At 33.4% G+C, this 27198-nt stretch overlaps 2 protein-coding genes across 4 annotated transcripts in view; one reads left to right on the top strand and one right to left on the bottom strand.

The window, feature by feature from the left end:
- RB1 (RB transcriptional corepressor 1) overlaps positions 1-27198 on the top strand; it is a 146424-nt gene that overhangs the window by 84706 nt on the left and 34520 nt on the right. The gene's annotated exons all lie outside the window — the stretch shown is intronic.
- Positions 8986-11346, bottom strand: LPAR6 (lysophosphatidic acid receptor 6). Of its 2 annotated transcripts, XM_037527317.2 has the most exons (2): positions 10999-11346; positions 8987-10674 (listed from the first exon to the last, which is right to left on the bottom strand). In XM_037527317.2, exon 2 carries the CDS (start codon positions 10474-10476, stop codon positions 9442-9444), a length of 1035 nt encoding a protein of 344 aa, XP_037383214.1. In that variant the 5' UTR covers positions 10477-10674; positions 10999-11346; the 3' UTR covers positions 8987-9441. The 2 variants fall into 2 exon arrangements, with proteins under 2 accessions (XP_054557137.1, XP_037383214.1); XM_054701162.1 differs by lacking the exon at positions 10999-11346 and having other exon boundaries at positions 8986-10533.

Genomic DNA, 27198 nt, shown 5'->3' with positions numbered 1-27198 from the left:
AGCTAATATTAACTTGAATTACATGTATTTTAGTCTAAAGAAGCCTTATGAGACCATCGCACAAAATATAGCAATTTCTACCCAACAGTTTTGAAACTAGCTATTTTGGCCATCAACAAAGATTCTATATATGAAATATAACCCAAAAGGTGTAAATTTTAGTACTGTGTTTTAGGTAATAATCATTTTTATTTAAATAAACTGCTTTTGATTAAATAGTATACATAAAACCCCTTTCCCCGAATAGCCTGAATATTTTACATCTATGTTATTAAATAAGTTCTTTATTTTAAAATAAGAAATTGCAACAAAATGATCAAAAAGTTTTTATACTCTGTTAAAATATGAGCTGACAAGTAATAACTGGTTATATAATTGGAAAATTACCATTTTTTTTAAAGAAAACGAAATTGATAGCTATGTTGTTCATAGGATTTGCTTTGTTTTCATGAAAAAAAAAACCCTTTGTGTGGTATTTTTTAGTAGCAGTAAAAGGGTTTAAGTGTAGTGTAACTTTCACAAATGTAACTTACACGGTGCAAATGCTTTTAAAAATGACAGTATTTCTGATTCCAAACAATAAGCTGGCCATCTCCTTTCCCTCCCCCAAGCCCTACAAAAATGACAGGAAAAAAAGCTAAGCATAGGGGTGAAATCCATTAGTACTGAGGCTATAAAGTGGAAAATCTATGGAGGGAATTGAGGAATTGACTCAGTTTTGTGGATAAAAAGTAAATGAAGACAGTATTGATACAAAGTAGAGAAAACTACTTTGCTGAAAACACTCTGAAAAGCACTCTAGTGGAAGTGGGAGACAGCCCCCAAGCTCAGAATAATCAAGAATTTTCTCAAGTGCTACCTGCCAGTGAGACTCAATCTTAAGCATGCATTGGAATCACCTGGTGGACTTATTAAAAGAGAGATTACAGATTGCTGGGCCCAAGTCCAAAGTTTCTGGGATAAGATCCAAGAGTTTGTATTTCTAACATGTTTCCATGATGCTGTTGCTGCTGTTCTGACTACTACATTTTGAGAACCATTGGACCAGTCTCCTCCTCAGACTGCAGCCTGTCAGAATCAGGAAACTGTACTTCCCTCTGTACTACTGGGATTAAAGAAAAAAATTGCTCCTCTGGAATAGCCTGTATAGACTTGATAGGCAGAGTTTATGCTGAAGCCCTGTATTTTATGTAGTGTTCAAACTATATGAAGACATGCCTGGCCCCACTGCAACCTTTGTGTAACCATGACACAAACCTATGATTTCCTTGTTGTGCCTACAAAAGAAACAGAATGGAAATTGAAAAAAAAAATTCAGATTTCTATAATAGGCTTGAGAAGAAGAAAAAAATAGCAAAGGTAATTCTGCATGAGAAGAAAATAAAACATATACTGTGCTATTGGATAATATTTCACTTATTTTGAAATTTTGGGGTAGCTTAGTTCAATATTTATCACCAAAAGAAAGACTAGAGAAAATAAAGGACAGAAAACAATCATTAAAAGTAATAAGAAAAATTTCCAAAGCTAATGAAATCCAGGAGGCTTCAGATAGAAAGGGTCTGTAGTATCAAGCAGGATGAATGAATGTGGATACATGTTGGTGGATAGCTAGGATTCTGAAAGTAATCAGAAAATTATTAAAACTTGCAGAGGAAAAAAAAAGTATGTTATTTAGGGAGAATAAGGTCCAGATCAATATTGTAGTTCTCATTAGGAATACTGGATATTTGGTTATCTAAATTTTTATGTCTGACATTGTAAAACATGAGGGTATGAAAAAATTTCAGATATACAATACCTCAGAAACTATTTCTTGACTATTCTTTTTGAAATAAAATTATTACAGAATATGCTTTTGGAAAACAAAGAAATCCAAGGAAGGAGAAATCATGGGAAAGAGTAAAACTGTCTCAGTAGTGCAGAAAGAAAACAGAAAAATCCTAGGTTGTAGCAGACCTGAAAAATAGTTGTTACACTATGGTGAACTATGGTACCTGCTGATGAGTATGGTATGGTGACATACATATGAAGAAGTGAGATTTTGTACCTCTGAATCACATGGCATTGTAAACCAATGTTGCCTCAATAAAAAAAAAAAAAAAAAAAAAAAAAAGGCTGGGGGGGTGGAAATAAGTAGTTGTTTCAATAGAGAAGTCAGATGGTTCTATAAAGAATATCTTTAACTTTGGACCAACCTAAGGTTGGCTAGGCTTTTACCCACAAGAGGGTGGATAACTTTGTATATTTCATTGGGAAACTATTATACTTTCTTCTCTTTCCATGTACACAAATCCTATTAAAGTTTTTTCACACTAAAAAAATGTCTTTAAGAACAAAGTGGTTTCTTTAAGCACTTGCATAGCCTCATCTAAATGGGGGTTTTCAACAGATACATTTTAAAGGTGATAACCAAGTAATAGGAGTTACAGTGATAACTATTAGAGTTGAATTCTTGTATCAGTATATTATAAAGAAAAGTTTACCTTTTTCCATAGACTTAAGAAGAATTAAATAAGTCATGGGTTTGATGAAACAAAAGGCAATCTGTATCATTTCTTTACATTTTTGTGTGTAAGTATAGGGCATTTGTTAGGTCCTCATTGATAGATACTCAGAGTGGTACTATATAATAGATACAGTTGAAAATTAGTCCAGTCTGGCAGGCAAATAGTAGCTAATTTGTTCTTAACTGTAAGCCTTTCCTTCCTATCTTTACTCCATTTCAGTCATTTCTTAGGCCCTATAGACACTACAAAGAAGTGCAAAAATAATCTTTTCAGTTTTAGGTGTCTGGTTAGGAAAAGAAGACATAGCTCATGTAAAAATATAACTAGTAAGTGATATAGATAATCATTATCAAAGAAGATTTTATTTAGGGGTTAAGTGGGCCTTGTAGGATGAAAAGGATTTTGTCAGAGAGGGGCAGACTGAGCTTTGTTGGGTGAGGGTTAGGGAAGGGGTGAGTAGTGTGCCATGTGCCAAAATATCTAGAGCCAAGTAGTGAGAGTTTTGAACATAGGACAAGTAGTAGACCAACCTGGAGGGGAAGGACTCTTGTTTGGATGAAGAGTCTAACAACTTTTAAAACTGTACATTGACTACAGTAAAATGATGATTTAACAGGTGAATCTGGTTGATCTTTCTGGATGGATTGAAGGGAAGAAAGTAAAAATAGTCTGAGCAAGGGAGTATTTGAAGTAGTCTCAATAACATGGTAATGATGATAGTGGCTACAAAAGAGGAGGAATGAGGAATGGATGAACATCATAGTTGTAGAATGGGAAACATAGGATATGAAACATGATATGGACCTTCCATATTATCTAACCCCAAATCCTTAGTTAAAGAGGTCATATAGAGAGGTTAAATGACTTGCGTTAATACTAGTCTATATGAAACCCTCACTAGAATTCATGTCCACCTTTTAAAAGAACTTTGCTTCATTTATTTGTAGCTATTGGGCCTTTTATGTGTCAGACACTAATACAGATATAGCTCTGGGTTGTTTTATTCCCCTTTCTCATTCTTGTGAGCTTCAGATTTTTGATTCCATAGAAAAGGAACCAACTTGTTTTTATAAATATTTTAACAAAATTTTATTAAAATGTTTTTACTTTAAAAACCACTTGTTTTTATAAATTTATAAACACAGCCATACTCATAATCATTTATGTATTGTCTATTACTGCTTTTACAATGTATTGCAGATTAAGAAGTTGCAATAGGATTTATAGCCTGCAAGCCTAAATCATTTATCATCTGACCCCTGAAGAAAAGATTTTCTGGTTCCTGATGTACATTAATATGCTTCCCAAAGTCTGACACTCAGAAGTGTCACAACCTTCATTATCCCTTATATGCCATTCCCCACCCCTTTTCCTTATTTTTTGGTATATCTTTCCTATTTCTTTTTGTAAAAGTAAGCAGATTAGACATGATTTATTTTGCCTTTTTCTGACAACAAAAGTTGTGGATTTATACTATATGTGCTCTTTTATACTTTGCTTTTTTCATTTAACAATACTTTCTGGAAATCACTCCCTATCAGTTCATAGAGATCTTTTTCATTATTAAAGCTTACACAGTAATAGTGTATAAAATATATTACAGTTTTCCCCACCAGTCTTCTATGGGTAGGTATCTAGTTAATTTCCAGTTATTTTTTTTAAAGGTTTATTTATGCATACAAGAGCTGGGGTACAGGCTAGAGGTGTGGGGTGTGAGAGGATTCACCAGAGACAGGGTGGAGAACAACAGCCAGACTGACCGAAGTACACTGCTAAGGGGAGCAGCGGGCGAGTCAGGAGAGGTCTGCTGCGCCATGTGGGCTGTTCCCTGACTGGACGGAAATCAAACTCACGCTGCAGTGGCTGAGGATTGCTTCCTAGGTTGCGTCTTAACACTTGTGCCACCATGGAGGCCCTAATATCCAGTTTTTTACAATTGCAAATAATGCTGCACCTTGTGTGTTCATATTTACATGACTGAAAGTGCATCTTCAGGATAAATATCTAGAAGTGACCATGCTGGGTCAAATTGTGCTTATGTGTGTTGTGTGCTTTAGATACTGCCAAATTCCCATCCATGAGGATTGTTCCATTTTGTATTCCCACCAGCCATGTATTTCTTCCCAAGCACTATTCACTTAATTTTGCCAAATAACAACATTAATATATTCTTCCCATATGTCATCACCATTATGTTAAGAAAGATAAGGGGCATTTTAGTAAGGGACATTTTATTTTTTTTACTTTGTTGTTATTTTTTTAATGAAGTACCATTATTTTATATCCTCATTAATTTTTTAACAATATAGGATCTCTCCCCTCAGGTATGGTCACTGTAGCTGTCCCACCACCAGGGGATCTCTCCCCTCAGGTATGGTCACTGTACTGTCCTACCACCAGAACACTCATAGTCCTCTGCGATAGTCCAGTGTGCTTCTCCCCAACTCCCACTCCATCCTATTCTTAGTCCTCCCCTATCCTTCCATGCTTTATGTCGATGGTCAGCTTTCAAAGGTTGGTTTTAATGTTTGTCTTTAACCCTTTGTTTGGGTCTTTATATTACACATGTTAGTGGTACTATGTGGAGTTTATCTTTCTCCGTCTGACTTATTTCACTTAGCATAATCCAATAAGGGACATTTTAATAAAGGACAAAATCAAACTAAGGTATAAGAACAGCTCTTTAAAATTTAATTTGAATAAATATAGATCTTATTTTGCTTATTTTTCTCCTTTTGATGAAGACAAATGCATATCTAATAATAAGAGGGATTTTTTTTTTTTATACCCAATTGTTTGTTTCTACTGGAACACCTTCAGAACATTCCACGTCTCCTCAGATTTTAACATGACTTTACTATGGCCTATGAGTACATGTAAGATCTTAGCCCTCCATCTCTAGCCTCTTTGACTTTGTTCTAACTCTTTGAGTATGCCAGGTTCTCCCCCACAGGACCTTTGTACGTGCTATTCTTCTTGCCAGTATTAAAGATACAGATAAGTTAAAAAACAAAAAGACAAAACAAAAACAAAAACAACTGGTTTCTATCTTGGTTCTACCTTAATGGTGTCTGACCTTGTATGAGTTAGCCTTTTTTTTTTTTTTAAAAAAAGATTTATTTATTTATTTATACAAGCACTGGGTACAGTCAGAAGTGCGGGAGGGCGAGAGAATTCACCGGAGTCAGAGCGGAGAACAGAGCAGGCAGACTGATGAAGTACACTGCTGAGGGAAGCAGCGGGTGGCAGGAGAGATCTGCACGCCATGTGGGACCCTCACCAGGTGGCCGGGGATCAAACTGGCACTGCAGAGGCTGCAAGCAGCTTCACAACCCAGCCCTCAACCTCTGTGCCACCGGGGAGGCCCTACTTAGCCTTTTAATTATTGAGTCCTGTCCTCAATCTGAGGTGAGGAAATTGTATCAGATGACCTCCAGGTTCTTTTCAGTTTTAAAGTGTGAATTTACCAGAAGGCATTTTGATAGGCAGGTAATAGAATTCAACACATTCACCCTTTGACTATTAGCTATAACTTGGCTGTAAATATGTAATGCATATTTACTTCTCACCTTAATATTTACTTAAACTTTAAGGGTTTTCAAAAATTAAGTGATTGGTTTAACTATATGAGTAAAACAGTTTTGAGTTTGAAAACTGGTGGTTAAATTCATGAAATAGTTCTACTTCTGGAGTCCAGAATCTTGGATTTTGTTTTGCCCCTGTGTGATGAAAAGGTAATTCTATCCCCTATTTATGGAGTTATAGGAATAAATCTTTTTCAGAGAGGGAGAAGGTAAAAAAGCTTGGTTGAGAAGTTTGCCAGGAATTAGCTTTACACCCTTACTATCTTTTTTTGTTCCCCTGTTTTGTTGATATTCTTTGTACATTTTTAAAATTGATTATCAGGAAATGGATAGTATACATTAGGTTAAAAAAAGGTAAAGAGATAATATACAAATTTGAGAATTAGTGATTTTAGGGGTATGTTTATGTTGATATCTATAAAATTTTGCTAATTAAAAATTGTCAGTCATTTAAAAAACTGGTCAGTGCTAATGTGTCCATTAGTACTTTAAGTTTGGGATTTATTTCTAAAATGTCACATTATAAATGGATAATTTGATGCCCAGCCCTGATCAAAAGAGCTTAAAAAAAAAAAAAAACAGTTTAATGAAGGATTACCTTAGTGTGGTAAGCACTGTGTATAGAATTTTCTATATCAAAATTCATTCACACCTAAGAGCACCTAAGGGTCACATCTTCCCTCACTTTGAATTCTGGACTGGTTTGACATACAGGAACTAAAAATGTTTGGGTTGTTCGGTGTTGGGAATTCTGTTATGCAATAGTAACTTCATATATTAAAACAGCAGGTACCAGTTCAGGTATCCAAAAATTACAGGACCAAAAAACAATTGCTACAGATTCTTTAACTAGATACCATTCATGAATTAAGTGTTTCTCAGCTGAGGAAATGAAGTTTGCTTTTGTTTTGTTTTTTTATTGTTATATCCCCGACTGAATAACTGATGCCAATATTTGTAATTAAATACCAATATCTGTATTAATACATAAATATATTTTTTAAGCATTTTGAATATAGAAATGTAAAGTCAGTACTTCTTGATAAATGTGTTTTCAGTTTCTTTAAAGACTTCCTATAGGTGTGTTATGTACAATGCATGTATTTTCATACATACTTTTGTTAAACTACACTTGTTTGGTATTTCCTCAGAAAAGATCATTTCTAAGTTCAGAGCCCATCCATTAGATACTGGAAAGCTATCCATACCTCAAAATTTTCTCATCTTTTCTTCCTTTTAAGTAAGAGTAAATTATCCACTATTTTATAAAGATGTTAAAAACAGTGGGTACAGTATTTGGGAGGAAAGATGTGGTACTGTCACTTAAAGATAATAAAAATAAAAATCCTCAGCTTTATTATAGGCTTTCTGGGTAAAGTAGAAAAGAGAAAAGTCTAGAAATATATAATTTATCATAAAGTGTACCACTAATAAATGAAAGTAACTTTATTAACCTTTCTGCCCTTTTAGGTTAGATTTACCCAGGATTTGAATTTTTAGAGGGGAAAACTAGTAATCGTTGAGTTACTTTGTGAAGAATGTTACAAACCTTTTGAATCATTTATCTGTTGAGAGGCAACAACTTCAATGAGCATAGAAATAACAACTGATGATTATTTTGCTTGTATTTTAAGTCTTAGCCATGCATTGAGATATTGCTGACAGATCTTTAAGCCAAGGAAAAAATCTGAGAAATCTGCTACTGATACCCTGCCCCCTACTTCCACATCATGAAGCTATTAGTTACTTTTCAGTTCAGAAGTATGTGTTTAGAGTGCTAAATATATTAGAGTGGCTTGAAATAAAAGTACTTCGAGTAAGTTAAAAGCATGTTTACTTTTTTAGGGACATAAAGGACTACACTTAATTCTTTCACTTCTGGTTTTTTAAGAACTAATTTTGCTTTAAATTTATTTAAAGAAAACCATGACTCCCTGAAAAAAATCTTCTACTGTGATTTTATTGAAATTGAGTTTACTTACCTAGTAAATGACTATGATTTATCTGAAGTCATTGAATCCCAGACCGGGTGAAAGCAAGAATCAAATTTAAATCTCAGAAGTATTTTCCAAAATTATATTCGACACTTGAAAGTGTAGGATGTAAATAAAAATCAGATAGGTTGAATGCTGAATTTATTTTTCAAATAAAAAAACGTTTTTTAGTTAAATTTGGAGAACTGCTTGAATTTGAAAATAAAGACATCTTAGAAAATGACAAGTTTTATTGTAGTTGGTATATCATACCTTAATTATAACTCAGGAGGGATACCATTTTTATGTTTAGTGAAATGAAAATGTAGTCGCAAATTTATTTGATACTGCTGTTTTGCTGCTTTTTTGATGTAAGGAACTATGTTCCTTCCATATACATTATTTTTACAAACAATAGTATCTTGCCTACATGAAATAATATTTCCAGCTATTTAAATATTTGACTTTAAATGGTCAAAAGAAGGAATAGAAAGTGTGTGGGGGAGGGTGTGTATTTCATTTCATAAGTACCTACTATTGTGCTTGCAATCTCTCTGTGGTGTTCTCTGACCTAAAATACTTAAAATTTATTGTGACATAAATATACCTTTAAAAAGTAACTCTAGTAATATTTTAATTTTTGAAAGTTTACTTATCAAAACAACTTTGTTAATGTCCTCCCGCTCAATTTTTGTGGCATTTTTGAAATTGCTGTTCTATCAAATAAATAGATTAAAATATACTGTATTGTATAATTAAATAACATCTGCTTTTTATGAACTACCTACAAAGACAAAATCCTTAATATTATCTATAAGTATAACTTCTCAGGTTCCTCATTGTTAATATGTTACTATTCTGTAGTCTACTACATTTAACTTTAAAGAGTTTGAAAAACACATTGATTCTTTTCAAATTATTCTTTCTCACTTGTTATTATAGTTTAATGAGATGGTTAGTAATTTCCATTCAAATTGAAATATATCAGATGTTGAGTCAAAATATTAAATATTTAAAGGAAACTTTTAATATTTGTAAATCATTTAGTATAAAATTATTGAAAAATTCAGACAGTCCAGATGGTCACCACATGATTTAAATCATAGTCATTTTTAGATTTGAACAACTTTTTAAAGGGTTTTTAATAAGAGAAAGGTACAAATCAAAATGGCTCGTAAAAATAGGACGAAATGCATACAAGAATAGAATACATTTTAATGCTTAATACATTGAATACAATTTTTTTACACTAAAATTTTAAAATGTCCACTTGTTTATTTTCTTTCAAAGGTGTAGAAATAGTTGTCCAAGAAAAAACAATTTCACAGTTGAAGGAACTTGGAGGTTCTGTCCCAATGGTTTTGTTTAGTCAGCTTATATTGTAGATTCGTTGTCAAATATCTTATTTTTTAAGGTCTGTAAGCTGTGTTGAATAAAGCTCTCTGTGCCTTGAACTTCAGAAAATCTGGAGTCACTTCTCCTAGTAGACCAGTTTTTCATTTTTATTGAATTCTGAATCGTTTCAGAGGTGAAATAGTAAACTATTGGGTCAAAGCAACAGTTTAAAACAGCGATGCAGAGAGTGATTGGATACATGGTCCGTACTGCTTTGGCCGCTGAGCAGTTAACAAATGTCTGTGTTCTCATAAGAGAATATAAAATAAGGTTGATATTGTAAGGCACGAAACAGAAACAGAATATGACCAAATGTACAAAAATCATTCTTAAAATTTTAGTTTTGTTTATTTTGCTTCTACTCAATGTAACAGGCTTACTTAAAGTTCTTAGCACCATAGTAGAACAAGTTACGTTTAAAATTAAAGGAATAAAAAATCCCACTATTTCTATGAAAATTACAATCCGTGAGAGATAAGTTTTCCAAGTGTGTTCAGGGAAATTTTCAAAGCAGGTATTTAAGGTTTTGTTAGCATCCTGAGGGTGGGTAGATTGGAAAAAAACTGCTGGTGCACTTCCTCCGACCACAGTAAACCACACTGCAATGCAAACAATTTTTGCATTGCGTTTGGTTCTTAGAGTCTTTGACTTAAATGGGTAGACGATTGCCAGAAATCTGTCCACACTAATACAGGTTAAGAACAGAATGCTTCCATACATGTTAGTATAAAACAGCATTACTGAAATTTTACAAAGTTCATCTCCAAATGGCCAGTGTCGTGTTGCAAAGTAAAAAATCCTGAAGGGCAAAGTAAAAACGAAAAGCAAGTCTGACATTGCCAAATTAATCATGTACGTTGTAGTTTCGTTTCTCACTTTGAGGGTACATGTGAAAATATATATAGCAACACAGTTGGATATTAATCCAAGCACAAACACCATGCTAAATGTGCACCCATACAAAGTGTACTTAAAGGAGTCATCAAAGCAGTGGGAGCTGTTATTGCTTACCATTATAAAGACAGCCAGTTTACTGTGTTGAAGTCCTTTGGTCAGCTGCAGTCTCCTTTGGTATTCTCAGATTGTGAAAACTATAACTTCCAATGTAATTGCAGATTCTTTGGCTCTTTGCGTGCTTTTGTAAAATAGCTCCTTATTCTCCAGAATCTCCAAAAGAAACATGAAATTTGTTGCTGAAGTTTCCACTTGGTCCTTCAAAAGGAAAATACTATCATTTTCTTGTCTCCACAAAATCCATGTATCCAGGACTTAGTTAACTGAAGAGCGGTCTCTTAAAAATGTAGTTAATGAAGCCAATCCATTGAATTTTAAATTTAAAGAAAAGCTTAGTTCTGAAATGATTATAAAACTATTTGTCAGGTATACTAGTATTTCAGTAGTCAAAATTAATACTCCAAAATTAAATTTTCTTTATATTCCAGAATATTTAAATTAAAGTTTAGCAATCTTCTTTTGCTTTTCATCGCAGAGTTTCAGAGATTTAAACATTCCCAATTTGTTTGCATTTCTTCTTACCTCTTTTAAATGCAGCTTTCCTTTTTGGTATTCTTGTGGTGGATCCCAGAAGGTGGTAAGTAGGAGTCTTAAAGGTTCAGAAATAAATTCCTAAGCATGTTAGCTCTTGCTGAATCAAGGCTTTTTTCCTCCGTAGCTAGCTGTATAGTGAGATGGGTTTCTCAGAAAGGCTTGCTGGATTTGTAGTATGACATCACAGGAAGAAGAGGTTGGGCTTGGACAAAGAAAGGTTTCAGCCTGGTTTGTTTGCAGTTGCTTTAATCTGATAATGTGTCTTTGGCGAATATACCTAGGAGGTTTGCAAATAGTCACTGACTTTAGCAATGCCCTCTGCCCATTAACTCTTTTTATGTGGAAATGCTTTCTGGGATTTTGGCCACCTCACCGAGAGTTTTCTTTCTTTTATCTTCTCCCCTCCCCACCCCCCCTCCGCCTTCTCTTCCGTCCCTTTTCCTTTCCTCTTCTCCCTTCTTTTTTTTCTTCTTCTTTTTGATAATAATAATTAAGAGAGGGGAAAAAATGAGTAATAAGCCTGTTTCTATTTGATTGCCTATGTGTTGGGATAGCACTTTATTTTTTTAAACCTTATTCAAGTTGCTTTTATTAGGATTTAGGATTAATAGTGGGGATTTTAGGGATGAAAGGTGCCAAGAAAGTAGGCCCCTGTACTTCCAGTGTTTATTAAAGAGACTTCATTAAAAAATGGACTCACAGGAAATAAAAGATTATAAAAATAAATAATTACTGAATAATCAATGGTAGCAAATGACATCTAAAAGAAATTTATCTCAGTTTGTTCTGGTTCTGTTTTGCATCAGAATATAAATTTTGGTAAAATGAAAATTATTTATATAGGTTTAGGTGACCAAAACTACTGGATAAGGAACCAAGAGAACACAAAGGAATGGATTTATTTTATTAATTTTTTGGTACAAGTTCTAAAAAACAATTTGGAGGGGATATGACTTTTTCTAAGAAAAAAATTTGAGTGTATTTATAAAATGAAATTGATAGTTATATCTAAATGGTAGTGTTAGACATCCTTTTCCCCCTAACAGTAGCATTTTCAAAAGCCATTTGATGACTGAAGAGTGAATTTTAATCTTTTGATTAGGCAAAAGACCAGAGTGCTAAAACTCATAATTGTAACTCAAGGTTTAATTTAATCAGTATGACTGTGGGTGGCACAAAACAATTTTCTAACATTTTTCCCTGTTTCCTATAAAATTGAATTAATATTTTGGAGCACTTCTGATTTTAAATTACCACCTTCATCAAAGAAAGGATTCAAGAATATTTTTTGCTTGGTATGGTATCAATCATCTAACATATACACAGAACAAAAATAGGCTTTTTAAATGAAATTTTTATACCTAGGTTGATTGAAATAAGTTTTGAGAATAGCAGTTATAAAACTTGACTGAATTTTAAGTTATAATTTTATTTTTATTCCCCCAGCCCATCTCATACTACCTCCTACCATGACATTAACTTTATAATAGAATGTAGTTGATTTTTGTCTTCATTTATATTTTTTATGTATATATAATACTCATTTTTAAAAGCCCAAATTGAAAGAAGAAAGTATGTGTTGGAGGGGATAATTGAATGTAGATATTATTTTCTCAAGGATTGAAGATACAACATCTGGACACACATTTTTCTTACTTTAAATTACTGTTTTCAGAAAAGGCTAGATCCAGTTGTGTTTTATTGTTATTATTTTCTAATTTGGTTTAATTTGGACTAAAACTCTTCATTATCAGCTAAGTAAATTTGGGGATTTTAAGAGTAATTATTTATCTTTCATAAATTACTTATCTAATTTAAAGTAATAACATGTTTTATACTGATTTTACACCTTTTTAACTTGAGTTACTCATTAGTGTTCAGAAACCTTTGTTTCTCAATGAATCTCTCCTGAAATATAATCTATTTTTATTGCTTAGACTAGGAAATTTATAATCAACTGATACAAAAAAACAAGTACTATAATTAGCGTAAAATTTCACAGGACTGAATTTCTTTGTATTAGATTTGTATAGAAAAAAGGTACTGTCTTTGTGTTCATATTAGAAGACAAGTGAGTAGAATGAAAAATGAGTAAGGGAAAACTGAGTAGTAATAGAGAAAATTTTTGTTATAGTTTCTTAGTAATCTACTTCTAAATGGATAATCTCCACTTTAATCATCATTAAATAATGAAATAGAAGCAGTTTTATATCCTGACCTCACCAACTTCTACTTTCACTTTCAATGACATTTCCCCCCCAAATTAATTCTAATTTGGAGTATTTTTCCGTATATTGATATATTTATTCACTTGATTTGTATTCACTTAACTGTTGATTTATAGTTTTTTCTTGTTTGAATTAATGGTGTTTACAAATGGATAGGTCACTATTTGTTGAACTAAACTTTGTTATTATCACCATCTTAGTGTATGCTTATATTTCTGGTTCTTTCCCAATGATTGCCTCTTAGTAGATACTCACATATTTGCTTATGAGCCAATCAGATCAGTAAACTTGAATTTTGTTGAAAGTTGTTTCTACTGAGAAAGAACAGTAGCAAAACAACTGTCTGTTTCAGGGAAAATGAGCACTAAATGCTGGATGTTTCAAGATATTTAACTTCTAAAAATTAAAGAACCAAAGTGAAATCAGATACCTTAAAAATTTGTTAGGAAGATTTGAAAAGGACAGAGTTACTACATATAAGAGAAATTAAATGAATCCAGGAGATTGAATATATTTAATAGATGCTATTGTATTTGATAAACTGAAGTAATCTAGACTTTTAGTTGCTAGCACAAATTCATTATACATGAAGGTAAAGAATCATGTAGGTAGGCAATAAAATGTAAATCTATAAATTTTTTATCTGGGAGCTGTGAACATGTTGATGGGCAAATCACCTGCCCTTTCTAAGATCCTGACTCATGGATATAAAATGAGGGTGTTGGACTGCTCAAAAGTCCTTTCTTGCTCTATATCTGATTCTGATTCTTTGAGTACTTTGAATATTTAAGCTGCTAGAATTTTTTTTTTATTCTTATGTATGACAAAACAAGGAGTTCCTTGTCATTCTTCATATTTAAGGATTTCTAATTTTGAAAGCAGATTGTACAAGAAATATTCTTTGCTAGAGCCAAGTCTTCATAAGAATTTTGTTAATATTTGGCTATACTATAAAAATTAAACATTGAAAGGTGTTTCTTTTATTTCACAGCATTTTTTAAAAGAACTTTCCAAAACCCAAATAAGATGCCATATTCTTTTACTATAAAGGTGATCAAAGAGGAACTGATTAAAACTTTATAGTGTTCCTCATTTAAAAGATTTGATGGGAAAAAAAAAGAAAAAAAAGAAAATTTGATGGCTATAATTGGAATTATACAAAAATAAGGTTGAAAATATGAGATATGCAACAATGTATACGAAAGTATGTAAATGTATACAAAAGTATGTAAAACAAACTGAAGTAAGTTTGTTATACTGCAAAAGAAAGTGTGAAATAGTAAAAATTTTAAATGTCAGAAAAATGTTCTAAATTTATTTTAGTCATTTTGAGTGCTGCAAATGTTTGTCATTGAGGTAACTCTTCAGGATTCTTTTTTATTTAAAATTTACATGTATAAGAAAAGCTGTTTTTCATTTTAGATTTTTCTGAAACCTATTATATTTTTCCCCCAAACAAAACTTTCAGCTTGAAAAATAAGTATTTGTAGTTTATCTTGATATACATATCTTATATGAAAAGATCTTTTAGGATAACAGGAAGATTTATTAAATTTCAAAAAATATAGGTATATTGATATCATTGAAATTGATATACCTTTATTTCATAATTGCCAACATTTAATATTTGTTGTTACTCTTTATTGGAGCATAAGTCATCTACCCAGTTCCAAGAGTTGAACCAGTTTGTAGGGTTAAGTGAGAGTAGAAGAAGAAAGATTTTAAAGGGAAGGGTGATGAATGTTGATTTATAGCAAAGTGAAAGTGGATGGGAATGATGCAAGTTCAAGCAAAAGGGTTAAAGGAAATTAAGTGAAGCAGGGTTGTTCTTGTATAAGACCTTGAGTAGGCATATTTATCACTCCCAGCATGTGAGTTATCCCTCCTTCCCTTTTCTTGTCTTTACCTAAAATCTTTACTTAAAAGATTTTAATAATGTAATATTTTGGTGTGGCCATCTCCCAGTTTCCTCATTCCTTTTCTGTATTCCTTTCATACTACTTAAGTTGTGCTTCTTTGGAGACATAAAATTTAATTAAGATTAAAAGCCAAAGAAATAACTGCAGTAGAGAATAATAATTGAAATTTGTACAGAGTGTAGATGAGAGTCAACCAAGTCAGTTAAAGGGCCTCCAGGGGAGATATCTTAGGATGGCCCTTTTTTTATTTTTAATTTTTATGTTACAGGTGTACATCATTATAAATCAGCATGTCTACACTACATTAAATTCACCACTACTTTCCAGTTCTATCCTGCACTATACAGTTGACCTCTTTTAATCAATTAGTCCTCCACCCTGTTCCCTCTTCCTTTCTAATAACCAGTAATTTGATGTTAAATTTTGAAAGTTTCTTTTTATTAATTTTACTTGTTTGTTTCATTTCTCTGTATACCACATATGAATGAAATGATATGATGTTTGTCTTTCTCTAACATTTCACTAAGTGCTAGACCTTCTACATCTGTTCAGATTGTTACAAATGGCAGGATTTCATCTTTTTTTAATAGATGAGTAGGATTCCTTCCATCGTGTATATATAACACAATTTATTTATCTAGTCATTTGTTAATAGGTTGTATCCTGATCTTGGCTGTTGTATATAATGCTTCAGTGAACATGGTGGTGTATGTTTTTTCATTTTGCACATAGTTTATTTTGTTATACAGAAGCTTTTTAGTTTGCTATACTCCCATTTCTTTAATTTTTTTTTTTTTGTTTCCTTTGGAGTTAAATCCCAAAAGACACCTTGAAGGTCGATGTCAAAGAGCATATTGCTTGTTTTCTTCCATGTATTTTATAGTTTCATGCAAGTCTTTAATCCATTTTGAATTAATTTTTGTAGTGTGAGATGGTGGACTGGTTTCATTCTTTTCCATGTAACTCTCAGGTTTTCCTAGCACCATTTATTAAAGAATTTTCCTTGCTCCAGGCCACCATTAAAGTTGAATAAAAGTTTCAGATTTCAAGTTTTGAAAAGGGTAGAGCCATGCCTTAAAATGCTGTCTTGGTATGCTAACATTACTTTTTTAAACCAAAACTCAGAAACTGTTTGGGTGACTATTTTCTTAATTCTGTTAAGGATGCTACTTAAGTAAATAAACTCTAAATCCCTAGGGGAGAAGTTAATTCATTACATACAAGTGTATGTTTTGAGACATAAGGACTAGACTTGGTTTTAATTTTCATTTGAGGAAGGCTTGGCAAGTAGTAGTTTTTAAAAACATTTCATCTAATTTTTAAGAAATAAGGCATAGCAAAAAACAAATTCCATTAGGTGTTTAGTGATCTGGATTATTACCTCAATATGCCATTAAAAATTAACATAACCTGGGCCTCCCTGGTGGCATAAAGGGTTAAGCATAGCACTGTGAAGCTATCTGCAGCGTCTGCAGCAGGAGTTCATCCCTGGCCATCCAGGGAACTACCCACATTCTCTTGTCTTGCCCACTGCTCCCCTCAGCAATGTATTTCAGTCAGTCTGCCTGTTCTGCTCCCCATTCTGTCTCTGGTGAATCCTCTCACACACATCTCCCCCGCCCCATGCACCTGTGGCCTACACCCTTGTTCTTATATGCATAAATAAATAAATTTTTAAAAGTTAACGTAATCTTGAGCAGATAATTTAACTTCTCTGTTATATATCTTTGAAAGGAGAAAACTGAATCTGATTTTTGTAACCTTGGTCAGACCTTATATTTCTAAGTTAATCTTCACACTAATTTTGAATTAAAGGAAGAGCATATATTATGTTTCCATTTTACAGATCAAGAAACTGAAATTCAGAGAAGTAGTGACTTGCCTCGTATTGAAAAGTAATTAAATGATGGAAAGTGATGAAGCTAGAAATAGAAAGCCGAGCCCTCACTGTTAAGTACCTGCTTCAATCCCTTGTAAATATTTGTCAAATAAAAGAATACAACTCAAAAAATTCATGGAGCTGGAACTAGAATCCTAGTTTCTTGACTCTACTCAGGTTTTCCCACTCTAACAGATAGCTTCCAACATTTTTTTCTTAATAATGGAAACCAGAAATCTTAGTTAATGGCTTTGGTGCCTGTTTAGCAAAGAAAAACTTTGTTTTTATATATGTTATCAATATTAAAGATAGACTTTTTAAAATAAAACTAAATTTTAAAATTATGATGGGAATTTAACTTAATCCCTTGGAAGTGTCTATTCTTTTTTTTTTTTTTTAAGATTTATTTATTTATACAAGAATTAGGATACAGGCCAGAGGTGCGGGAGGGTGAGAGAATTCACAAGAGACAGAGCGGGGAGCAGAACAGGCAGGCTGACTGAAATACATTGCTGAGGGGAGCAGTGGGCAAGACAGGAGAGGTCTGCCACGCCATGTGGGTATCTCCCTGGCCGACTGGGAATCAAACCCACGCTGCAGAGGCTGCAGACAGCTTCACAGTGCTGCACTCGACCTGCTGCACCACTGGGGAGGCCCGGAAGTATCTATTCTTCTGTAGATTAAAATAATATTACAACCATGTTACATTTAAAAATGAAAAAAGTTATTTACATTTGTACAGAGTACTGTACAAAGTTTTATCTAGAGGAAGAAAATATTTCTGCTTTCAAATAAAACAAGGGTTTCTGTGAATAGTAAATTTAACATTTTCTGGTAACATTTTGTCATCAGAAATTTAAGTAGTTTATTTCAATAAGTATTTGTTATTTCTTTTACTGATAGTTGAGAGGTAGAAATAGGGAAGGATTGCTCTCTCATGTTGCTCCTGGAAAGATAGATGCTTGTTACTAAAAAACTACTCTTTGATACACCTGAATTTTGTTATTAATAATAAGAATGTAAACATATTAAAAGTTAAACATGTTTATCCCCAAATTTATATTTGCTAGTTATAAATTTTAATACGATGTTATGAAATATAAGGACAAAAAGTCTGTTTTTATTCTCAGTAAAATGAGTATAGAAGGAACATATATTTATGACAAACCATAGCTAACATCATATTCAATGGGGAAAAAATTCAAGACTTTTCCTCCAAGATTGGGAATAAAATCAAGGGTGCCCCTTCTCGTCACCGTTATTGTTGGAAGTTCTGGCCGAAGCAGTTAAGCAAGAAAAAGAATCCACCATACTCGCCTGATGTTGTGCTGTCAGACTTTGACTTGTTTCACTCTCTTCAAAACTCAGATGAGGCACCTTATTCAGTCTTTGGCCGATAAAGACGGTCCTTCTATGAAGAAAGAATTATGAAGTTCACTGAAAGATGGTAAAAGATTATTGAACAAAATGAGCAGTATATCATTGATTAATATTTGTTCTTTATTTAAATAATTGACTTTTGAAAAACAGAAAAATGCATCATGACTTTTCTGACAACTCAATAGAACTTCCAATAATAATGTTTAAAAGTAGTGAAAGTGACCATCCTTACCTTGTACCTGATACTAAGAAAAAGTTTTCAGTTTCTTGCCATTTAGTAGGCATTAGTTGTGGGGTTCCAATAAATGGCCTTTCTATGTTGAGGTATATTCTGTGACCATTTTTTGAGGTTTTTTTTTTATCATAAATGGATGTTGACTTTTGTTAAAAGCTTTTTGTGCATCTAGTGATATGATCATATAATTCTTTTCTTTCCTCCTGTTGATGTGATGAATTATAGTGCTCAGTTTTTAGACCCTTTAATCCCTGGAATCAATTCCATGTGGTCATGTATGACTCTTTTAATGTACTGTTGAATTCAATTTGCTGAAATTTTGTTGAGGATTTTTGCATTTATGTTCATAAAATGGTCATTTTAAAGGGGTTAATTCTTCCAATAGAATATTTCATCCTTTTTTTTTTTTTCTCCCTTGGCTGAGCAGTATTCTATTGTGTATATATAGCACATCTTCTTAAGCCATTCATCTATTATTGGGCTTGTTGGGATGTTTAGTATCTTGACTATTGTGACTAGTGCTGCATTGAAAATTGTGATGCACATCCTTTCAAATTAGTATTTTCATGTCTTTTAGTAAATATCCAGAAGTGGTATGATATTACTGGAACATATGGTAATTTCATTTTTAATTTTTTAAGAAACCTCCGTGTTGTTTTCTTTACATTCCTACCAAAAGTACAAAAGGGTTCCTTTTTCACCAACATTCATTTCTTGACTTTTTGATAATAGACATTCTGTCTGTTTCAGCAGTGGTTTATTATTATTAGTGTCATGTAGTCCATTTGTTCATATTGTCTTTTGTTTTTCTTGCTGTTGGAGACAAATCCATAAAGACATTACTAAGGCACATGACAAAGAGCTTATCACCTATGTTTTCTTTTATGTAACATAAGGTTTCAGGTATTACATTCAAGTCATCGGTCCATTTAAGTTGATTTTAAAATGGTGTGTAAGAGAGTGAACCAGTTTCATTCTGTTCAATATGGCTGTCAAGTTTTCCCAGCACCATTTATTAAAGAAGCTTTCCTTTCTCCATTGCATGTTCTCGGCTCCTTTGTCATAAACTGGCTGTCCATATATGTGTGAATTTTTTCTGGGCTTTTAATTCTATCCCATTGATCTTTGTGCCTGTTTCTGTCCAAATACTATAATGTTTTTATTAGTGTAGCTTTGTAATATGCTCTGAAGCCAGAGATCATGATACCTCCAATTTTTTTTTTCTTTTTATCTTAAGATTATTTTGACTATTCAGAGTCTTTTGTGGTTCCATTCAAATTTTAGGGCTTTTTGTTCTATCTCTGTAATTAATGCCAATGAGATCTTATTAATGAATGCTGTGAATCCCTATATTGCTTTGGGTAAATTGATCATTTTGTCTATTGATTCTTCTGATCCACAAACATAGAATGTCTTACCATTCTTTGTCTTCTTCAACTTCTTTGTGTAGTGTCAAAAAGTTTTCACTGTATTCCTCCCTCACTTCCTTGGTTAAATTTATTGCTAAGTAAATTCTTTTTACTGCAATTGTAAATGGAATGTTTTCATCATTTCTCTTCCTGTAAGTTAACTGTTTGTATATAACTATGCAACAGATTTTTGTGCATTGATCTTGTAGCCTGCAACATTATTGTATTCATTTATTATTTCTAACAGTTATTTGCATTACCTCAATTGAAAAATAATTTAAAAAAGTGAAATCTTGACATTTGGGATATGATTGGACATTGAAGATATTATGATAAGTGAAATAAGTCAGAAGGAAAAAGCAAATACTGTATGATTTCACTCACTTGGGGCTATAAAGTATAAAAAAAGAAATTGAACAAACAATAACAAACCCTTTGAGTGACAATAGAGTGGTGTTTACCAGAGGGGAAGAAGGCGGGATGGAATAGATAGGTAGACAGTACCTATAGCTTGATGATGCATAGTGAATGGATATTGGTGGTGGATGTGGAGCTAAATGCAGTTCCTGAGATGAGAAACTACCTGAAATCCATTGTTGTAAACTAATGTTTTAAAAAGGTTGGTTTTAGGGAAAACAAGTTCAGTGCTTTGGAATTACTGAGAGAAGTTGCTGAAAATATGTCTTTGAGTTATATATTGTACATATTTTTGTAAAGGATGTTCAATCAGTGCCATAAGAAATAGTTTTCTGTTTTCTACTCTCCAGTTATTTTTCCAAATATCTTTATGTCTTTACTCTACACATAGTGAAAATCACAGACACATTATTGATATGGTATACAAGAAAAACAACTTGAAACTCTATCCACATATAACCTTCTGAGAGAAATGAAAGCCCATGGCTTAAAAGTGATAAGGACACCAAGAAACTGATATCCTCATAGTTAGAAGCAGAAGGGTCCTGTCTACCGTAACTGCTGTCCCAGTTAATAACTGCCAGTATATCCAACTTTTTAAACTTCAGATTAAGGTGGATTTTTTCATAAACATTTTACAGATGAAATAAATGCCCTTTAGAGTAATACTGCCCTTCAAGTTCTTAAAACATTTCTATTACCTTTCTGTTATCTACTGTCCCTACAACAATGTTTCTGGGTCTTGAGTTGAAGCCTCCTCCCACCTGGCATTTATCTGAAATGGAGCTATCTGTTTAGCAATGCCCACCTTGCCTGACGCTCTATACAGCCTATATTCCAGGACTCTGAGATATCCTTCTAGGATTACAAAGTTTCAGAGTACAGTTTCCCCTCAAGAGCCCACCAAGTGAAAACAGTGATCTTTCCATGGGCACAGGAAGGTATGTTGGACTACATGATGAATATGAGGGACAGTGAGTCCTTTCACAACAAAGTGTGGGGAAGGAGGTAAATGCATGCAGGTCTTTAAGACCCTGCCTTAGGCAGAGCATCACATAAGCATGTCCTATCCTTTAGCACAACAAAGTAAACTTTGGTGTCTCTAAAATAGAAGGATATATTCTTCTCACCAAACTCAGTAGAGCTATAAACAACTCTTTAACAATCTCCGAGTGTCTCCTGTGAGAAAGTGAAGCCAAAGAAGGAAAAACTGGATGAACTCAGGTGGAATGTGATAACAATATATACAGCATTCAGAGGTAGAAACAGAACCACAGTTACCAGCTTGTAATTGGAGATGGCCTTTCAGAAAAATTTTTACTCAGATATATACTCAGAGAATATCTTGTCCAGAGGACATAGCTTAAACTAGGGTATATGTTTGGGTTCAAAACCAAGGGGCCAAGTTGAGAAAAAGAGAACGTTTTGGCCAAATAGAACAAGCAAAAAACCTTTTTTTTTTGCTACCTTACCATAAATCAGTTTTGCCAAGGACTGAACAGCTATGCACAGACTCAAAACAATTTGTAGGGTAGAGAAATGTGAATGGTGGTTCTGTGTTTACTTCATGCTTATTACTGCATGACATTTCTCTTGAATGACACCTTATCCTCATTCATGTAGTCCATATTCTGATTACATGGTGTTTTCAAACATTTCAGCTACATGCTCCTCAACAATTTCACTGATGACTTCTTACCAATGGACTTGCATTTGACACAAAGTCACAGTTTACAAATGAAACAAAAATAAATACAGGGAGCACAATGCCAATATTTCATGGGCCATGAATATTGAATATTAAAAAAATGTTTTTAATGGCAAGGTAAATAAAAAAGTCTTATTTCTCACATTTAAAAAATACTACAGGAGCCTCCCTGGTGGCGCAGGCGGTTGAACACAGTGCTGTGAGGGTATCTGCAGCCTCTGCAGTGTGGATTTGATCCTGGCAAGCCAGGGGGCTACCCATATGGCGCAGCAGACCTCTCCTGTCTTGCCTGCTGCTCCCCTCAGCAGTGTACTTCAGTCAGTCTACCCGTTCTGTTCCCCACTCTCTCTCTGGTGAATCTTCTCACCCTCCTGCACATCTGGCCGGTACCCCAGTTCTTGTATAAATAAATAAATCTTTAAAAAAATACTATAATAAGCTGCTATGAATTAAATAGCAAAAGGTCAAGATAAGATGTAGAGTAAGACCAGCTTAAATGGATAGTTGTTAATTGACAAAATCTAAGAATGAACCTCTGAAAAGACTAAATGTGTTTACCATGTGCAAATCTGCACTTTTAATTAATAATAGTTATTTTAAAATTTAATTAATGATAGTTAATGTTATCATGCAACATTTTAAAATAAATGGACTTACTTTTTTCTCCCTTTACCTGATTAAATTCTAAGCTTTTTTAGAGGAATGAGATGTCAATTGCCTTGAAAGACTCTTAAGTTCCTAAAAGTGAAATAAATTAATTCAGATGAATATGATTTCCATGACTTCAGAGCATGATCTGCTCTTTTTACTTCCTAAGTTACCCCGGCTCTCTAGAGCCATAGGGGATATGCTTAGAATCCCTAAAGGCCAAAGGACAAGAAAAAAATGAACTTAAATATCAGAGAAAGTACTTAAACTTAGTAAGTATCCCTTCCTAGTGAGAAAGTATTTATATCAATAAGACATCTTCTGTAGTAAAATTTTAAGTCAAGCAGATGATGGAAATGAGTGATTTGCTAAAACAAACATACCCTGACTTAGTAATAATGCTGGGTTTTTTATTATTACTGTGTTCTCTCTTTCTAGTTTTGTTCCCAAGAAAAACTTGGTGAACTTTCTGTTAACCTTCTGTTAGGTGATTGTCTTGGTGACCTTCTGTTAGATGATTGTCTAAGCAGCTAGTAAATATTCTTAATGTTTTAAAATAGAATGATATTTTCAATATATTTATATGATTAATAGGAATTTGTGAACTAAAACTTAGAACAAACTTAGTTTTTCTTTTTAAAATTCTCCCAAATTACCACTGTTCATTTTATTTTCTGCTTTCTTAAATTTGTGTCCTTTGGTATCGCAAATTTTCAAATGAGGAGCAAACTTACACACTCAAGTTTTAATTTTACTTCATTGCTTTGATTTCCTATTCTGTTTTTCTCATATCTAATAAGTAGATGAATCTGTTACAGGGCAGGGAGAAGGGGCACCCCAGACCCCACAAAACTGCCTATTCTAAATGGGTGCTGCCATCCGCCTCATCAACACAAAACATATGAGACTTTAATGGGAAGGAACTTTAATAAAACTAGGAAACAATACAGGAAGGCAAAGAATCTACTTTTTAAATGAAGCAACCAAAGTTACCCGTCCCCTCGTGGGTAAAAGTCCATCCAAATGGAATCAGCCCAGAGCAAGGCCCCAAAGCCTGCCACAAGTCTAAAGTATCTTCCAGTGGGGACCCACAGAAAAGGGTCAGAAACAACCAGACAAGCCACGAAGGAAAAGAGCAAAATCAAAATCAAGATAAAAGCTTCCATTGTCACCTTCCCACGGGTCTCTCCCACATCTGTGTCACCCAGTCCACGACTAAAAGGCAAGCACAGTTTCTTCACATGTCTCTCCATTTCATGTGCCTCCTCCAAGTCTCCTCCTGGCTCTCCAACCTGCTTCCTTCCTTCTCAGTATCCTCTGCAACTTCTTCTCTCCCTGCTCAGCTCCACCCTCCCATTTGGGTGGGGTAGGGAACCTGGAACCTCCCCCTTTCCTGGGGACCACCCTGTTACAATCCCCCCTTTTAATTTTTATTCCACCATATCTATGGGACCACCCTGTTACAGAACTAATGTACTCATTTTTTTTCAATTTAAATAACATCTTTTTAGTAAGGTTCTAATTAAGGTTCTACATCCTCAATGTTTTGTATAAATTTAATTCATTCAGTACATTTTTAAAAAACTGTGTGAAGTATTATTTGGGATAATAAAATAAAAATGGAGAAAAAAACACCCAGATCTTGCCCTTATATATTTTCATTGAACATATATTTTGTATTTTTAAAATTCAAACAAAATGTTTTGAAGAATATATGTATCATTTTTAAATGATTTCCTGTTTAGCTTTTTGATTTATTGATACCAATCTTATCAAATAAGACATTATCTGTATCACCATTAATCAGCTGGGAAATATAGTGGCGAGAAATAGGATTCAATTTAGAATAACAGCAAATAGTGTAAAATACCTTAAGAATAAATATAGTAGTTAAAGTGCAGAATCTGGATCAAAAGACTCAAAACTTTAATGAGGGCCATAAAAGAACACTTGAAAATATGGCATGTGACATGCAGTTTTCTTGGGACAAATCTATAAATTTAATACCATTCCAGTAATATTCTTAATAGATTCCAGAGAAATTTTATTTCTTGTATTTTTATTCTCTATATGACTTTTAAGCAATTTCTAAGAAAAATTATCTTTCTCTCCCATTTGTCTTCCTACCAGTAGTGCCTGTTTCCTTACATCCTTTCCAAAACCAGATAATCATCAGACTTTTAAATCTTTTCTAAATTAATAAGTCAAAGTGGTATCTCATTTAATTTGCTAATCTTCAGTTAAAAGTGAAATTGAGTGTAAAAATAGACCCCGTGGTGGTCATAATATATGATAATGTTAGCACATCAGAATCAGTGGAGAAAATACAGGTAATTCAATAATTGCTAGTAGGTCATCAGGGCAATATTTTCAGGGAAAAAAGTGGACTTCAACTTACTATTTATACCAAAATGAATTCCAGTAAAAATTACTCCACCAAGGGCCTCCCCTGGTGGCGCAGCGGTTGAGCGCTGGGCTGCGAAGCTGCCAGCAGCCTCTGCAGTGCTGGTTAGATCTCTGGCTGCCAGGCGAGGGTCCCACATGGCTCAACAGACCTCTCCTGCTGCGCCCACTGCTCCCCTCAGCAGTGTATTTCCTTACTCTGCCTGTTCTGTTCCCTGCTCTGGTTCTGGTGAATTCTCTCACCCTCCTGCGCTTCTGACTGTACCCAGCGCTTGTATAAATAAATAAATCTTTTTAAAAAAAAAATTACTCCACTAAAAAAAAGAACTCATAAGATTTATGGGAAAAATTTGAATGCACTTCAAAATCATTGTAGTGTACTATAGGTCTTCAAAGTATTACATAAAATGTATAGTTTTTCATGAAAAAGATACTGACTAGTTTTGTTGAAAGAACAAAGTAGGTAGAAAATGTTAGTTTTGTTGCACTAGGTAAATGGCAAATTTCTTTTCAAAAATATATTAGAATAAATTTAATAAAAATTAACAACCCATTCAAAAAAAGGGGAAAGGATCTGCACAAAAATGTCATTTTTCCTTTTAATGTAAAAGTGGTTTTCAGTAATTTTAGATACCCAGATTAGTATTTTTTAAAAGTTTTCACCTTCAAGACAAAAATGACTGTACATTAGCTTAGTTTTTTTTTTAAAAGATAACAGTTCTATCTATGATCTAGTTTTAAAGATCTAGTTCTATGAACACTATTGCAAATACTCTTATAAGCAGAAATACATTTGACAAGCATTTATGTAGATGTTTTTCTCTTAACCCAATTAGAAATCATACAAAGGGACTGACTCTTTAACAGGTACTGATTAAGGTACATGGAAAAATTAATCAGTAACTCATTCCCAGAACAAAATTCCAAGGCTACTTCTTTTATTGATTTGCTAATGTGATAATTATAACAATCTGATTTCAGTCTTGAAAAATTTGAGGGTTTCCTATCAATACCAGATGTTACCAGTGCTGCCTCAGAAAGGTTAGAAACAAAAGACCGGAAGGATTGACTCTACAAAAGGCCCCCTTTTAAAGCCCAATCTTTTGTTGTGGTTTTTAGTTAAACAAATGTAGATGGTTTCAGCCTGACCAAAAAGAAGATTGCTAGATTGTTGTCCTGGTTATATAGATAGGAAAATAGGATAAGCACATTTAATTTTTTTCCTGCTTATATTATCTTTATCTCTTAGTATGCTGGTATTTATTTGTTTATACAGTAGCAAACATTTACATTGCCAACTGTTTGCCAAGTGCTCTTCTAGGTGCTAGAAATAACAGTAGTAGTTAAAAAAAATTCCTAAGTTGATATTTTATTTTAGGGAGACATGCAATTGATAAATAAGCAGTTAAATTATTGGTCACATGGTAATAAATTCTCTGAAGAAAAATACCTTCAAGTGGAAAAAGGAAGAGTTATATATAGGGAGATCTAGGAAAGACTTGGTGATAAGAGGTTTATTGAAAGCAGAAACTTGAAAGAAGTAAAGGATCAAATCATGCGGTTATCCCAGTGAATTAACCTTTTATTGATCAACAGTTTTTGAAAAGGCCCTCCTCAAATCTGTATTTCTTGCTTCATCTTCTATAACTTCACTCACCAGGATCATGTCCCCCAAATTTTCATGGCAATTGAAAACTTATAATAGAGTTTCAACTTGATAAAATTGTACGTGTCTGCATCTGATTTTTGTTTTGCATGACAGTTAACTGTCTTCCTATGTAGTTATCAGATTTGTCTCTTTGATGCTTTGGCTAACATCTTATTACCTCAAGGGTCTGATTTCAGTTTTCTCCTGAGTTCAGTTTTCCTGACACCAGTGACATCTGACAGGTTCTATCAGTTGACTTCATTGATTTCTGTTAGTTATTAATCTTGTATATGTTTAAATGAGCACCTAGGTAG

The sequence above is a fragment of the Talpa occidentalis genome, unplaced genomic scaffold, assembly GCF_014898055.3.
Source record: "Talpa occidentalis isolate TD23 unplaced genomic scaffold, MPIMG_talOcc4v2.1 talOcc4.5, whole genome shotgun sequence".
NCBI lineage: Eukaryota > Metazoa > Chordata > Mammalia > Eulipotyphla > Talpidae > Talpa > Talpa occidentalis.
This window is presented reverse-complemented; position numbering and strand designations above follow the sequence as displayed.

Excerpts from the sequence above, each read along its gene's own strand:
- LPAR6 (XM_037527317.2), bottom strand. The coding sequence starts at position 10,476 with ATGGTAAGCAATAACAGCTCCCACTGCTTTGATGACTCCTTTAAGTAC.